Source organism: Macrosteles quadrilineatus, unplaced genomic scaffold (genome assembly GCF_028750875.1).
Source record: "Macrosteles quadrilineatus isolate MER2022 unplaced genomic scaffold, UCM_ALF_1.0 Scaffold_8__2_contigs__length_117827958, whole genome shotgun sequence".
Taxonomy (NCBI): Eukaryota; Metazoa; Arthropoda; class Insecta; order Hemiptera; family Cicadellidae; genus Macrosteles; species Macrosteles quadrilineatus.
The window spans coordinates 22302516-22318389 of record NW_026542601.1 but is presented as its reverse complement, the minus strand read 5'-3'; the positions used below and the strand labels follow the sequence as shown (position 1 = coordinate 22318389).

Sequence of the window (15874 nt, the reverse complement as noted above, 5' to 3'; positions counted from 1 at the left end):
TCCTGAATGAAACATTTGTTGTATTGTTAAAAGACTAGTCTCTAGTAACCCTAGTTAGTGTTATAATCCGTGTTATAGAATACTGCATCATCAGTGAATGCTACATTCCAATGTGCTATTCAATTTCGAATTTTAAATAAATGTTGCCACACAAATAACATAAAATATAATGTGTCTTGGGTTTAGTTTGAATTTAATATTCTGCCTGGTACATATGAAGACCCTTCACAAGTTCAATTTTGAGTTGTCAGTTAGGATTGTCAATGTCACTACTAATCTGACGCAGCAGCAACGTACATATACTCACTGCCACATAAACACACATTTAGTTTGGTGTGTCAATTGGACAACAATAGAAAACCAAAAATAAAACGCGATACAATACAAAAGCCATACAAGTTTACAATATTCAGTACACAGGCAAATCATCAGTTGTTTATTGAGCAAAGGATTACCCTGAACATTACTCCCAAACTCCAAGGGAAAATTAATAGATCCGGTCAAATATACTGATTATTTTACTTGGCTCTCTCCTACCAAAATGTAATCCCCGAAGCACTGAGGAAATTGTTTAGCAAACTTATTTGGCTTAGCAGTTAAATATATAATATTATATTATTTTATGTAAATTAGAATAGAATTCAAACATAATATAAACAAACTATCAGACTATTATAAATTAGTTATTTTCACCATCAACTGTAAAATAAATTAATGTTTTGTGGATTCCTAGGTTAAAATTTCCATCATAAATTTTAAAAAATTCGACTGAAACTGTAAATAGTAAAAGCCAAAATTACTTGTAAATAAAACGTGATTTTCCTTTATTGATTCTTCAATAGAAATAAACATTGCCTTGTCATGACTCGAGCCTGGTACTATTAACTATAAGATTTTTTAAATCATACAAAAACTTCTCATCAGGGCTACGCAGGGGCGTGCCAAAGGCGAGTTACATGTGGTTACATATTATAACTTTCAAATCCTATCTACAGATCTAATTAATAATTGTATCAGCAAACTGACACATACTTTCTCCGATGAGCTTGTCAACAACCATTATCATAGGCAAGAGTTAGGTGAACTATGATATTTTATAGGAAAAAACAAAAAAGTTGCAATAGCTTTTGAACTGTATTTTTACAGCAATGGGGGGGGGGTCAAAAAAATTTTTTGGTTGCAGTTTACTAATTGCAATGGGAGCCTACAAGCATGGCTAAAAAAATGACTAAAAAATTTAATACCTAAAATGTTCTGCAATTTTCATAATGGTCATTAATGGTTACAAATGTATTTTCAAAATAAGTAGATTTGAGCCACAGACTACCCCTCTTATACTTTATTACAACATTTTTGGAACAAAACATCAACTGTAAATTTAAATTATGTTCCTTTCTGATTGTTTAGCTCGTATTGGATTTTAATGATGAATAAATAACTTAACTTTAAAATTCCATGATGCACAAAATACTATTTTTATTTGGTAGCTTCTATGAGTTAACAATTCGTTTTAAAACTATATATTTTCAGAAATTTTATGGGAGAAGGCCCCCGGACATCTGAATTGAATGTTTGTTATCTATTGCACCCCCCCCCCCCTGTTCCAAATCCTGCGGGCACCAATGCCTACAAGTTAAGTTTAAGCAGATTTTAGCACAAATTCCAGGATAAAAAATTTCTTTGAAGAGATAATTGCGGCTTTTGTATGGACAACTTGTACGGTGTTTTAAATTTTTAACTTGTTTGTGGGGGGGATACATATCCGTCAGACACTGCTCTGCTCTAGGGCAAGATACTGGGTTGTTCACTATAACGATAACTCCTGCGGCTGACCAATCAAACAATTTATTGTTTTATCAAAGAAACCTCATCTTAATATATTATATCTATTTGCAACCTATTTTTGTTGTCACAACTATTAAACCCAAAGCCTAAACAAATATTGTTAAATCTGCCCTAAAATAAAATCTTTATTGATACAACACAACCAATGATTATAAGTCATTGGTTCCTTGGGAGAGTCGAAATTCACCAAGGAATAAATAGCCCCACCACAGCAAACCTGCAGACTAAGCGAATTTCAACTTGTCTGATTACATTTTTACAAAACTATTTTCATAAATAAGGCCTATTTATTCCCAATTTAAATAACATTAGATTTAATGAGTGCTTAATTTTGCTGCTCCGGGGAAGGTAAAAAGTGTTTTTTTTTTTACCAAACGTCAATAATATAGGATGAAATAAATAAATTTGCCAAATTTTATCAAGATATAGGTATCCAGAAACTTGTACAACAGTTTTCATTTTCTCCATAAGAATAACATGGGGATTTTAAATTTACATTTTTTGAATTTTCTCCGTAACCATTAGGCATACAACAATGCTTAAATATACTAAATTATTTCCTTTTTAAGCTCTACAAAATGGTTCCAAAGAAATTCCAAAATTTTATGTTTTTAGGATCAAAAATGGGGAAAGCCCATTTTTACCCAATAAAACCCGCCATAAACCACCGTACCTATGGTCCAATCATGCTGGTTCGCGAACTCGTTCGAAAATGTAGGTTTACACGTTTATACCAAATTTAATCAAAATCGGATGATTTTTGTTCGAGTTATCGTGCTAACGGACACATAATATGTGTCCGTCCGTTAGCACATAATATAATTCATATATATGAATTTGAACGGTTTTTTTTTTGCATCTGGGGACCTCAAAACTCAAAAGTAAATGGGTCCCAGGTCCATAGGTACATGAGACCTGAATAATAGCATTGGGAAATTCACTAAAATGAAAACAGAAAAACTAGTGACCAAGACGTAGCAGCTGCATGTTCTGATGAAGCCAGCTGACTTTGGTAAAGAAAAAGACAGGTCGACTCTATAAACATAACCTAACTTTTTAATCATTAAAAAAACTGTCATTCTTAGTGAAAGTGTTAAAAGTTACAACTCAACACGGGCCCAGGCACAAAACAAAACTACATTAATAAGTTAAGTTAGTCGATGTTGATATAGTTTTCAATCTACAACTTTGGTGAAGATAACAGTTCCAATGAGTTAGAGTAAGGTATGACAAATGCCATAGGAGTGATTGTAAGGCCTGGCCTATGATGCAATGCAAGTGTGTTAGGCTAGTACCTATCTTGTAAACTTAACTTATTAGCACTAAGTTACTGAATCGTTAAAATGAATCATGTCAAACAAACCATCACTCTCAGCGTTGTAATTGGAGCTATCTGCGTGATGTTATTCCCGGTTTATAAATTTGTTACCTTTTATATTCCTGAAAAAGTCAAACTTGCCAAGTGCCCATTTTGTCTAGGGAAAGATATGTGTTCATACATAAATGCAGAATTAAATTTAAGCCAATACCATTTTTGGATTAATATGCTGAATATTTTGCTGGATAAACCCTTAATATTTGGATCAATCGACAGGCAAACCGTTGTATTGAAGTGGGTTCAGAATGAATATGTTGACAATTTTCAACCTGAGGATTATACAGACATAAATTCAAACATTGAATCGATGAGACTAAGGATTAATCAACCCCGTGATGAATCATTGGAAGACTTCCTCCTATGTCCAACTACTGAAAATCTAGGTGATTTTCTTAAACCAATTTTAGTGGATGGAAAAAATCATCAATTGCATAGACCTGTGACAATTGAGCTGCATCAAAATATAATTTACACTTTGCAAGCTGACAAGGAAAATCTCGTTCAGCAGGTAAGTTAATTAAGTTAACTTAAGTTATATTGAACTAGCCGAAACTTTCCTGTTAAGAGAAACATTCATTATTATCGATGATGTCTTTTCGATTTATCGATATTTTTGTTTTTCTTTACAATCCATATTCCATCTGTTTTAATATCTTCAAAAATTACAGAATGACAGACAAACAGGCATAGCAAATACTTTATGTCTAAGTTATAGGCCTACTTGGTTCAATAATCGAGTTATTGAGTTATAGCTCGTATTAAGTTATATAATAGGATTATGAACTAATCTTGTTTAGGCAAAAACAATAGCCGTTATATTGGATTAAGAAACAAAACTATTCTAACCCAAAAAACTAACCGAACTTGCTGTAGGCTAAGTTACCGTTTCAAAATTCCGTTTGATAATAGAATAAGGCATAGGCCTATGGGGAATAATAGGCTATCAAACGGAATTTGGAAATTTTACAGCAAGTTTTGTTAGTTTACTTATGTTAGCTTAGAACAGTTTCATTTCAATATAATTTTTTGTATTGTTTGTTGATACTGAATAATATATATTTATCGTAGTTGTCAGCTGATAAGTTTCAATTTGTTAATATCAATATATCGAATAAAAAAATAAACAATTGATATCGGAATATATCGAAAAGAAATCATTTATAATAATGAATGTTCCCTTTAACAGTAAAGTACAAACTAGCCTAACTTAACTTATCCCTTTCAGACCCGGGAATCTTAGTCATCTCGACCGCTTTAAGTCCTGAGGAAATTTTGAATAAATGTTGGTTTTTAACCTAGATTTCAAATTCTAAAATTATTGATTAGGTTTGTTTTAAAGACGAAACCTTCATAATACCATATTAACCATTTCAGTTTCAGCAATAATTAGCATTATATATACGTTTAAAAACAAAAATGATACAGTCATTAACCTTAACAGTTGCCTCTTTCTCCTATCTTACCGTGACATTGCAACAAAACAATCAGTGTTACCATAAGACATGAAGGCAGACTGCAAAACAAAAATTCCCAGCTGATCTCCATAACCTACACAATCGATGTGCTGAGCAACAGAAAGATCTAGAAACTTCAAAAAAACAAATAAACATCTAACCTACACAATTGTGTTGGTTAGGTTATCAGGACTGAAAAATTTACCTACACAAATGAGTGTGCTGGGTCTGAAAGGGTTAAAATGGTTGTAAGATAAGTTAAACATGACTAAACTTAAACATTGAGTGAAACATTGGGTGTTTTGAAACTGGAGTAAACTTTCGACACCCCATCTATATCTTTAGGTGAGTCGGTGGCTCAGTCGGTAGCGTTGCAGACTTCGGGCCCAAGGCAGAAGTGTCGTGGGTTCGGATCCTGGTCAATGCCACTAACTTTTATCAGTACAGTTCACCTTTTTACTGTACTGGCTCACCCCTTGCTTTGCTGGATACGTTCCACGCACAGATCTGTAGTCTATGTGGACGGGCAAATGCAAGGTTAAAAGAGGCCGCCAACCTCTTTAAAAAAAAATATATATATTAGATGAGGTATAAATAACATTAGGTAACTTAATTTGAATGATTATGAGATTTCAGAGGTTTGCTTCTACAGGGAAGGTATTGAAGTGTTTTTTATTTATTTATTTAAATGTTGATAGGTAAGTTAGGTAGCCTACTAGCTTAGTATGAAATAGGCTAAATAAAATTGCCAAATTTGATTAAAATATATATATGTAGCCTATCAATAAACAAGCAAACAAGCATCAATAAACAACAGAAACCATAAGAACCATAAGAAATTGTGGAATGTTAAATGTTTTTAGGAACCAATTTTTACCCCATAAAACTTTGGGGTAAAAATTGTTCATGTAGTAAGTTCCTCTAATATTTTAGGCTACACTGAGTGTGTACACTTTTAAAGTGAGTAACATTGAATAAACAATAACATCTTCAGACAAAAATAAAATCTGCTGATTAGTTTGTAAATAAGTACGTTGATTTTCACCACAGCTAATATAAAAAGTTTGGATGTTTTGTGTGAACTTTAAAGACAGTAAAAAGGTGTGCAATTGTAAAGCCATCCTAAAGATAGATAATTGATAAAAAACACTTTAGGGGTTATGTAATCTTTTATTATTGTTTGAAATAATCTAAAATCGCTTAAAAATAACTTGAAAAGCGGACGGAGACTGTTGCATTGTTGTGGCAGACTTTAGCCGCATGCCTCGGCATGCACTACAACTAACCTCCAGTGGTCACGTATTACTAAAGCTATATCTCAGTTAATATTCGCCCAATCTTAAAAAGTAATGTGTCAATCGATTTATAATTAAATTACCTTATAAAAGTTCTTGTAAAATATTTGTAAATCAACGGTTTTTGAGTAATAGGCTACCTATTTAAAAAACAAAATTTTAAATTACTGCCATTTTGTTTTATGAATTTTAAAAATTGTTATAATTTTGTTATAGCTTTGTCTAGTTGTCATAAATGTTTGTGCAAAGTTTCAATTTCGTATCTTTTACCTTCTTAAAAAAAACAATAAGTGAAAAAACAAAATGGTGGCTTTGTGAGTAACTTACTTCAGTTTGACTTGGTTGAAAAACCTGCATATTTGTCTGGAATCAGTGACTTAACTTATATCAGCACGAATTAAATATAGCCTGTCGGCCATGCTGTAGTTACCATGGTTACCATTAGGTTCAGACGCACACCACTGGGAGCGCCGTGTTTACGTAGCGCGTAAGCTGTAACTGCATGGCGCTCCCAGCGGTGTGCACCAGAACCTAACCGCAGCATGGGTGTTGGTCTGTATTTAACTTAGCCTAATTCTTTTTGTCTATGCTCATACCAACTAGGCCTAATCCTTTTTGATGTAAAAACTGGCACCAACTTTAACATGACGATGGAATATCTAACTTGGTTTTATCAATATATAAGTAGGCTTAGAAAAAAAGCTTTTTAACTGTTTCTTAAAGTAAAAAAAATATGACAATACCATTGTGGATACAGTCTGTAACAAAGTAACTTCGAAATATTTGTTATTATGGCTGACATTGGTAAAAGTTGAATTGGCTAGATATTTTCACTCACAAAAAATTTATTATTATGTAAAACCTAAGTTATCCTCTTAAAGTTTTTTGCACGCTAAATCTGAAAATCGCATCAGTTTTTGTCAGAAATAGTTATGCGTGAAAAAAAATTGAAGATTGTGTCTACGAATTCACAGTTCATTGAGCTGTTTGGATGGTATCATGGCAGTTTGACAGTTTTTTCCTGTGACGGGCCGGAACTGATGTGTGTGAATCGACCTTACCTGACATGTATGTACCAATGAGAAATTTTACAGGGAAGGCTGTGGCCACTCAAGATCATAGGCTGAGCTGAGACTGTATTTGCTAGCATATCAGCACCCTGGTTTCCTTCTATCCCGGAGTGTACTGTCCAGGGACCTAACAGAGCATCACGATGTTGTACTGATCAGAGCAGATACTGGTTGTGAGGACCTTGGACCTGAACTCATAAGAGCGCAATGCCTTAATTCACTGCAGCCTGGTTGTCTGCGAAAATGGAGATGTTCTTGACTCTAAAGCCCTGCCTCAGTGTCGCTAGGTTCTGCCAAGATGCACTCCGATAAAGAGACAAAAGTCAAACGACGTTCTGCTCACTGCTTATTTCAGCCCCTGTCCTATCTGTTTATCTTGAAACCATCTGTGTACCATATCAGGTCCCCATGTGGATCTCTGGACATACATTACATTACATTACCTACATTATTTGTCATGAGAGCCGAAGCCCCCTGACTGCATACCCGGTACCTATCGTGAGACTTACCCGGGCCCCATGATGTAGGCCGAAGCTTACGCATCAACCTTTAGCACATCATGGGCGGATGACTTAAGGTCATCAGGCTCGCCGGCTGCCGAAGCAGACCCTTCGGAAGGAGGGTTGCCCCTCAATCCTAACCAGGGATTCCGGCTGCTTGTTTAAGCGTCACTCCATCTGGGTTCCACTAGGTCAGGACCTAGAGGTCCATGGTAGAGCGCCCCGACGCATTTAGTGCAAGCAACACTCGGGACCTATCTAATCCCTGACAGGCAGAACCCGCCATCAATAGCCAGGAGGAAGGGGACCGTCAGCAACCCCAACCTCCCATTTACACCACTACCCGATCGAGGCCTTACCCATTGCTGGGAAACCAGAGATAACCAGAGCGATATATCCCCAGATACCCCTGGCGGGCTCGGACCCAGCACCCGATCTACTTCGTTTGCCCGTCAGACCCAACATCACTGCCAGGCCATCAGGGTTTCCCAAAAGGAGGCAGGTATAGAAGTGGGACCCACCCGGATGAACCTAACTTATCCACCAGAGGTGGCGACACCCTTGACTCAATTGAGGTTCCGGGAAGAACCCCCCACACTCAAGATAACCATACCGTCCGTGCTCAGAGACAGGGATTGGTTTGCATAAGTGCCTACAAACCGTTGCCCTCACACTGCGGAAAGTTACGTTGCCCTTGAGTGTCCCCGTGAGCTACGGGTACTTGCCCGTTTTCACCTCCAGGAAAGGTTACTTCCAAAGTCGAGGATTTGCCCACTGAATGCTGGTCGCACACAACAAGCAGGCCGAAGCCCAAAGAACCACAGACACAGGTAGGTTAGAGAATATGATGCACTTCCATCTCTCCTAGAGCTAAACACCCCTCCATCCTGGATAAAGGAATGTCACTGGGACCCAATGCCCAGTCGTCCATGTCTGTGGCCTACTTGAAAATGCCGATACCAACACCGAGCATTTACCTCCCCTCTGGGGGCTAGGTATTTCACCTCCCAGGACGAGGCTACTTCCAAAGTCGAGGATATGCCTCACAAAATGTCAGTCGTACACAACAGGTAGGACTCAGTCACAACCACAAGCTACAGGCAGGTGAAAGATCTATGAACTTAATCAACACTAGCAGAGCTGAACACCCCACCACCCTGAATGGAGGGAATGTCACTGGGTACTCTCACTTTGGGTACAACCCAAAGAGGCTGGCTTGTCCAGTCGTCCATAGCTTGTGGTCTACCTGAAGTGCCGGTTCCAACACCGAGCAATTACCTCCCCTCTGGGAGAGCTAGGGTCCGCGTGGTCGCCCAGGCCACGAACCCACGCAAGCGTGGGCCCCCTGCGGTTGGATCTCTGGACAACCACGCCGCCATGTATGGAAGAAGGATAGCCTAATCAATGGCTATAAAACCAAATTGGCATATGTTTTAGATACCCATCTCTAAAAAGTGCCATCGAGTTTTGTCTAAAAAAAGGATTTGTGTCTAAAAACGAAAAACAAAGTCAAATTACAAATTCATTCACAAGGGAGTGTTGCGACAAATTAGCTTAAGTTTTTTTGGGTTTAGCCTCACTAATAGTTTTTAATCTTCTACAGACCCTAAGTAATTTTTTTTAGACGAGATACAAATAATAGGCCTATAGTTTTTTTACTTAATCCTACCTTTTATTCAGAGTTGATTATGTGTTTCAGAAATTCTCTCGGAAGACGTGTCAAATAACTATTTATTCACAAATATTGCAAATCAGATCAAGTATTTATAGAATATACTGCAAACCTTATTCCTCACAAGTGATTGCAGAAGGCCGAAATAATTTCCTCAAGGAGAATCTTTTTGTCAATTCTTTGACATGTTATATCTGTAAGAAGTTTATGTACCACAATTTAAGTTAGTGCATTTTTAAATATACATTTTACATATTAATGTATTGTACTTTATTTGCCATTGCCAATCCAAAGAAATGTGTAAGATTTTATGATCAGAGTGTCCACATAGCACACATTTTGTTTTTTAATATTTGAAAGCCATATAAAAAACCAGCCACGTTTGTCCAGTGTTAAAATTTTTAAAGGTTGGTTTTAAGTTCTTACATATTTTAGCAAAAAAAAAAAAAAGGACAGCATAATGTTTTCTTTTGAACTTACTAGGTTAAATTTAGTTTAACTTTTAGCTTTCTTTTAGTGTTAATAGTCTAAATGAATCACTTACTAAACAGCTGCTTGTTTGTTAAAAAAATTGAAAACAAGTTTGAGGTCGATTGGAGAGGTTACTAGGCCCTACATGAAAATTATCTTCGTTTTTAACTTATTTATGTTTGCTAAAATAAATGTGCAATATGACAAAAATATAGTTCATCACATGGTCAAAAAGTGTCTTTTCAACCCTAGCTCATTTTCCGACCTCGGCTTCGCCTTGTTCCTGAAACTTGAACTCGGGTCAATAAGAGTCACTTTACGCCCTAGTGATGAAATATATTATTTTATTTATAAACCTTAACTAAAGCTTTTTAGCAGCCTACAATAAATTGTCATACCCATAAAGAAGATAGAAAAACACATTATCTTAGTTGTGTTATAATTAAAATTAAAGGCGTCAATAAAGCAAACGCACTAGGGGGGCAGATGTACCAAGGGGGAAAAATAGTTATAACAAGTCAAAGGAGAATATTTTAAAATTTTATTTTGAGCCGGTAAATAATCATCATTATCCTTTAAGAAAATATCTTGCCCATGGGCGCCAGTATCTTGGGTGGGGGGAGGGTTGCAGTTATGAAGTATCTTTTTTAGGGTTCAGAGGAAAAGATCCTCTAAAAAGAAGTGTAAAACACTATTTTGGCTGTTTAAAAGGTAGAACTGTCTTCAAACACTTAGACTAATTTTTTTCTTGCTACAACCTGTTTAAAAACCTTAAAGAGCATAGTGGATTTTAAAATAAATTTAGTTTTTTTCAGAGAGGTAATGGCCAGGGCAATTTTCATTGCATATGCTTAAGTTATATAAACAGAGTATTTGTATTTTCTGCACATTTTGAATTTTTGTTGGAAATAAACTTGAGCTAAGTATTCAGCATACAGTTGTGATGGTTTATTCAGCGAATGAGAAGAGATAAGAAGATTGGAAGACTTCCTCGCTCTGATAGGTTTAAACCACTGATCACCTTAATCAGTCAACGGATTTTGAGTTAGAGAATTTGCAAACCTGACGGGCTCAGAGAAAAAAGGTTCGAACCATTGAAGCATTGGTAGTTCATGGTTGAGGTGCGAAATCAACACAGTTTGGAATTTAACCTGAATAGTAGTGTTTTTAACATGTGCGACAAAGTCGAGGAGTTGGTATGTGTGCAGCATACTTTGTGGCTTTGCGAGACAGAAAAGCGTTTGATGGGTGGATTTATGCAACAATCGCTAAAACCCGATTGAATTTGTTTCCATGCATTGTACACTTTTTTCTGTCTATATGGTCTTTGCGTAGTAGATTCCAAATAACAGGTTCCTGTTCATAAAGTACAAAAACTCTTATCGAAAATTCTATTATTCTATTCCATTTTTATTCCCAGAGACTATTACCACACAACTTATCCAATGCACTCCCAGCGGTCGGCTCAAAGACTGAACAGGATGTGAGATCAGTGCTTTGAGCTTCAGTCTCAAACCATTACGATTTAGAGGCTTTTGATGTTTATGATTTATGAGTTTTCTGCCTCTGGGCGGAAACGGCTCTGGCCTTAAGGAACCACCTCAAAAAGCTGCACAAGCCACTGATGAGCTGTTCTCACGACCCGTATCAATACAAGCCGCTGATCAAGTTCACTTCACAAGGAGACTCAATGAACATTGCGTCGTGTGGAGGAAGCTTTAAAAAAGCTTTAAGGTAAACTTTTATGAGGATATTAACCACACTGTAATATCATTAAATCTCATTTAGATGTTATATGAAAATCATCAATGTTATAAAAGGCATAGGCCTATATGGTTAATCTTCATTCTTACAAATATAGCTTACATAGGAGCCTCAAAGATTTTTGATCGGCTTTCCCCAGGTCGTTAGCGCCACCAATAACACACTGTACTAATTGGACCATAGCTACAAATTAGATCAAGTAAATGAGATTTAATTATTTCATCTTCAGGTTCTATTTTAATAAGTTATTAGAAGTGTTTATGATTTGCCATGTGTTGTGTGATCAAAAAGAAATATGGCTTAAAAGTGATTGTTTCTCTTTCTCTTTCTGTCAGGCTGTCCAGACTGAAAGGTACCCATTAAAGGTGTCAGATGGGGCTGTTTGTTACAGGTGACCCAACAATGGGCTGTGGCACCCTATCTTGGAGCCTGTGGCGTCGTATCTGTATCTGAGTATTGCGGCCCCTCATTAACATCAGTCTTCTCACAACTTGCATGGAAACAGCGCTCATCACTCGCTGTACAGCTGCTGACCTTTGCTTTCAATGCTACATTTGATAACAAAGCATTTGCTTTTTATTTTACCGACCTAACACCTGACAATTTCGCAGTTTCCGACAGTAACGAAATCCGACTGGTTGATTTGGACAACGTAATTGTTGTTGATAAGAATCCCTCAGGTTGGTTTGATTTTTTATACATTTAAGTATATGATAGTTTTAAGTTAAATTAAGAATACAATTTTTGAAAAAGTTTCATATAGCCTAATGATTCTTACAAATGGTTTAGAATAACTGCATAGTAATTCTTCATACTATATGCAGGTAGCTTGGTGCAGGAATTGTAAACCATTTTAAGTAAAATACAGTAATGCAGAGGCTAAAAAACAGCTCTACTTAACATCACTTTAGTTCGAAATTGTTTTTAACTGTAGGAAATGGAATGATTAAATTCAAACTGTTCGTTTTTTACTTTCTATGCATGGAGAAAGTACTGTATTGTTATTGTCAACATTTTCGATTTTTAGTTTGGGTGGAAATAACTATTTGGTGTCCCCCTGAACTTAAAAAAAGTGGTTTTCAAAGTGATGTCTTGTGGATGTATACAGAGCTACAAACTACACATGTAGACCGGTTTTCATTAAATTTGGTATGTGGGTACTAATCCTTGGTATCTCCAGGCTGTTTTCATTATTTTAATTTTTAATTTTTGTGGTAATTTTGGCTATAATCTATAAAATAACATAACAAATTTATTTGAACACAAGTGGCTTTAACTATTTAAGCCAAAATTTAGTATGTTTGGATTCTTTTAACCCCCCAAAAAATTGTACAACCCCCAGTTCTGTAAAAATTACTGTTCAAAAGTGATGACAACTTTTGTGTTTTTCCCAACTTTTGTGAAATAAATATTTAGAAAATGAAGTCCATGTACAGTACAATTTTTTGTCTCGGCATACCTTTATAAGCTGTTAAAATATGATACACTTAGGAACTAACGTAAAAAGTTACAAACATACTTCACGTTACATCCATTTGTAGTGATCATTTTCAGCATTATATACTTTGATGGTTGTAAATGTATGTTTTTGTATGATTTGTTTAGAGAAACCTTCAAACTGGGATAGTGTGCATACCAGCTATCACGATCAAGATATCCATGGGTTTGCTTTTTCAAAGGAGGAAATCTGTTCCCATAAAATCAGTGACACAAATGTTTACTCCATATGTCAGGTAAATGAACATTTCATTTTGTTTACATTATAGAAAAACCAATCTTGATATGTTTTTTCTGTAAGTTATTATAACTCAATGTAGAACTCCGCCATATGCGACCTCGGGATAGAAAATTCTTGGAACTTATGACCTAGTCCAACAGGCAGCCAGGTGGGGTCCATTTCTGCCCACCTTTCAGGTCCAAGTCTTGGAATGATTCACTTGTGTTATGTGTTTTTATCGTTTGAGTGTAGGCTATCTTGTTAGAAAAGGTTGTATAAGCTTAAATTTAAATGCTTTTATGATATTTCTTTAAGTTGCTGACACTTTTTCTACGCTGCTCTGACTAACGTTGGCTGAAAAATATAACTTTACCACACATAATTTTCAGATAAATTGTATAAAAAACCACCTATTGGCACATATTAAACCTCCATCGGTCGCACCTATTTTGCACTATATCTTTAGATACATATTTCCTTGTAAATATTTTTGAGTAAGCCAACTTTAGACATATATTTACCCCCCCCCCCCCTAATTTTTATTTATATAACAACTCTTGACCTAAAGATTTCTTACATATTTCACACCGTCCAAGTATTTCTCAATTAGTAAAAAAAGTTGTCAGACCAAACATTGTCTGTAAAATTGAACTCAAGGTTTTCTTTGCTCGTTAAAACAGTTTTATTTATTTATATACTTAATGGAATTACCTAATTTTTGTATCATATAACAGAGATATATCTATCACATAAAAACGAGACCGGTCCTGTTTTTACTTTACCGGTACATTACAAAATAAAAACTAGACCGGTCGCACTATATCTCTCAGATACAACGGAGCAAAACAAGGCATGTGTACACGGGACGACGCTAACAGGGATACTTAAAAAGGTGTGTGGAGGAGGGGAGGAAGCAGCACAGTGGCCAAGACAGGTTTTGGGATGAGAACATGAAAGTGGCGGGAATTTTTCATCTTGAGGTATCTAATAAATTAGGTGCGACCAGCGGAGAGTAAGCTAAAATGTTATCAATCTATATTGTTCCTACAATTCCTACAATCTCCACTTATCAGTAAATCTCATTTTGCAGGGAATTTTGTCTCCACATTCAGATTTACTTCCAAATGGTCTGCTGCACTCACCCCCACCTCATCTGTCAGGGTTGAAGACTCTTCTGGATGATTGCATTGCTCCCCCAGCAGAGTTGACAAGGTTTGACGTAGCTCAGGAGATTTTACAGTTTTTACAAAATGATTACAGTAATTGATTTACACACATTTTAAATGGTCAGATTGTATGAGATAAAAATACTATTGAATCGTTTCATTAAAACTATGATAAAAAGAATGATTTTCCTACAGTTTCCTTGTTTGAATCCATAGAAAGCATAGATTTGTTAAAAGGTGACAAAAAACATTTTTTATTACTGTATGTACGTACTTACAAGTATCTTGTAAAATTTCATAAAACCGGCGCAAGAGGTTTTAGGTTTGTTAGGGGCGCAAGGATTGGAATTCCCCCACAAGGTTGTTGAAGAGGGCGCAATCATCTCTCAGGCCCGTTGTGCACACATGCCAACTGTGGGTCTAGTAAGCATGCCTGTTGGTTTCTACTTTGTTTGAATGCTTTTTTTCTCCAGGAGCCACATTTTAGTTGCATATAACATTTGCATTTTTTATCATTTTTTTTATTTGCAAAGTCAATTATACCTCCCCCAGAAATAGTTCAATTTTTATCAGTGCTTTTGTACATATGTATTTGCCTGTTTTTGTAAAGAATTTTAAAAGACCATACCATTTAACAAGCACAGACATTTCAATTATGATAACAAATTTTATTTAAAAAAGTTGAGGCTCTTAAGAAGTGTTGCAGGGATTTTTACAGGGAATCAGTATAAAATATTTCAATCAACATTTTTCTTACAAAATGTATTTGTTTCCAACTTTTACATTACTTTCTGACATAGTAATATTTTCTTCTTCTTTATACTCTAACAGGTATAATTGAAATTATTTACACTTTACACATAAAAATATATATTATATTACTTCTTTATACTTTGTACATTCTACTTTGGTGTAGCTTTGGTATTGAAGGTAATGCTTGTAAAGTTTCCTTTACAATGTGAAAAGCCATATTGACTGGTTCATATTTTTTGTAAATTAATCTTTGAGAGAAGTAATAGTACTATATTTTGTACCTAGAGCCGAAAATGGGGTTTTGCCTGCTCGAGATAGTTTTTAATCGATTTTTTAAATCGATCGAGAGCTGCAAAACCATTTCGGTCCATGGTACGAACGCTATTTTTCACCACACTATACCCTATTACCACTATTCACCACTATAATAATGCACACTGATAGTCAACACAACTACAACTTTAAGGTTATGTGAAGAAATAATTTGAGGAATCAGCAAAAATAAAAATAAATAGTTGCTAGGCAACGGTGACAATAACACAATTGTATTGCAATGCTATGGATTTTGATTGTGTATTTAAAACGCATTCAAGTAAGCGGACAGCTGATTTTGCGGCCCCGGGCTGTAAAAACCTGCTCGGTCCCCAAATTACGATGACAGCTGGCATGGCCAGCAAAACGTAACTTTCAGCCACCAATTAACGTATGTAATACAGCCAAAAACATCATAGTGTGGTGAAAAAGACATTACAAACTTTACAATATTGACCATATTTAACATCTGTTTTG

The 15874-nt window shown here is 35.7% G+C and overlaps 1 protein-coding gene across 2 annotated transcripts; it reads left to right on the top strand.

Moving 5' to 3' along the window:
- The first annotated feature begins 2937 nt into the window (after window positions 1-2937).
- Window positions 2938-14488, top strand: LOC129000803 (uncharacterized). Of its 2 annotated transcripts, XM_054427815.1 has the most exons (5): window positions 2938-3069; window positions 3440-3731; window positions 11841-12129; window positions 13055-13182; window positions 14257-14488. In XM_054427815.1, the coding sequence occupies exons 2-5, from the start codon at window positions 3531-3533 to the stop codon at window positions 14431-14433; spliced, it is 795 nt and encodes a 264-aa protein (XP_054283790.1). In that variant the 5' UTR covers window positions 2938-3069; window positions 3440-3530; the 3' UTR covers window positions 14434-14488. The 2 variants fall into 2 exon arrangements, with proteins under 2 accessions (XP_054283790.1, XP_054283789.1); XM_054427814.1 differs by having other exon boundaries at window positions 2944-3731.
- Window positions 14489-15874: the final 1386 nt, after the last annotated feature.

Bases quoted from the DNA above. Each gene is read 5' to 3' on its own strand.
- LOC129000803 (XM_054427814.1), top strand. From the start codon at position 3,189: ATGAATCATGTCAAACAAACCATCACTCTCAGCGTTGTAATTGGAGCT. The intron at 12,130-13,054 runs GTTGGTTTGATT...TGATTTGTTTAG, and splicing joins TGTTGATAAGAATCCCTCAG to AGAAACCTTCAAACTGGGAT. The intron at 13,183-14,256 runs GTAAATGAACAT...CTCATTTTGCAG, and splicing joins ATGTTTACTCCATATGTCAG to GGAATTTTGTCTCCACATTC.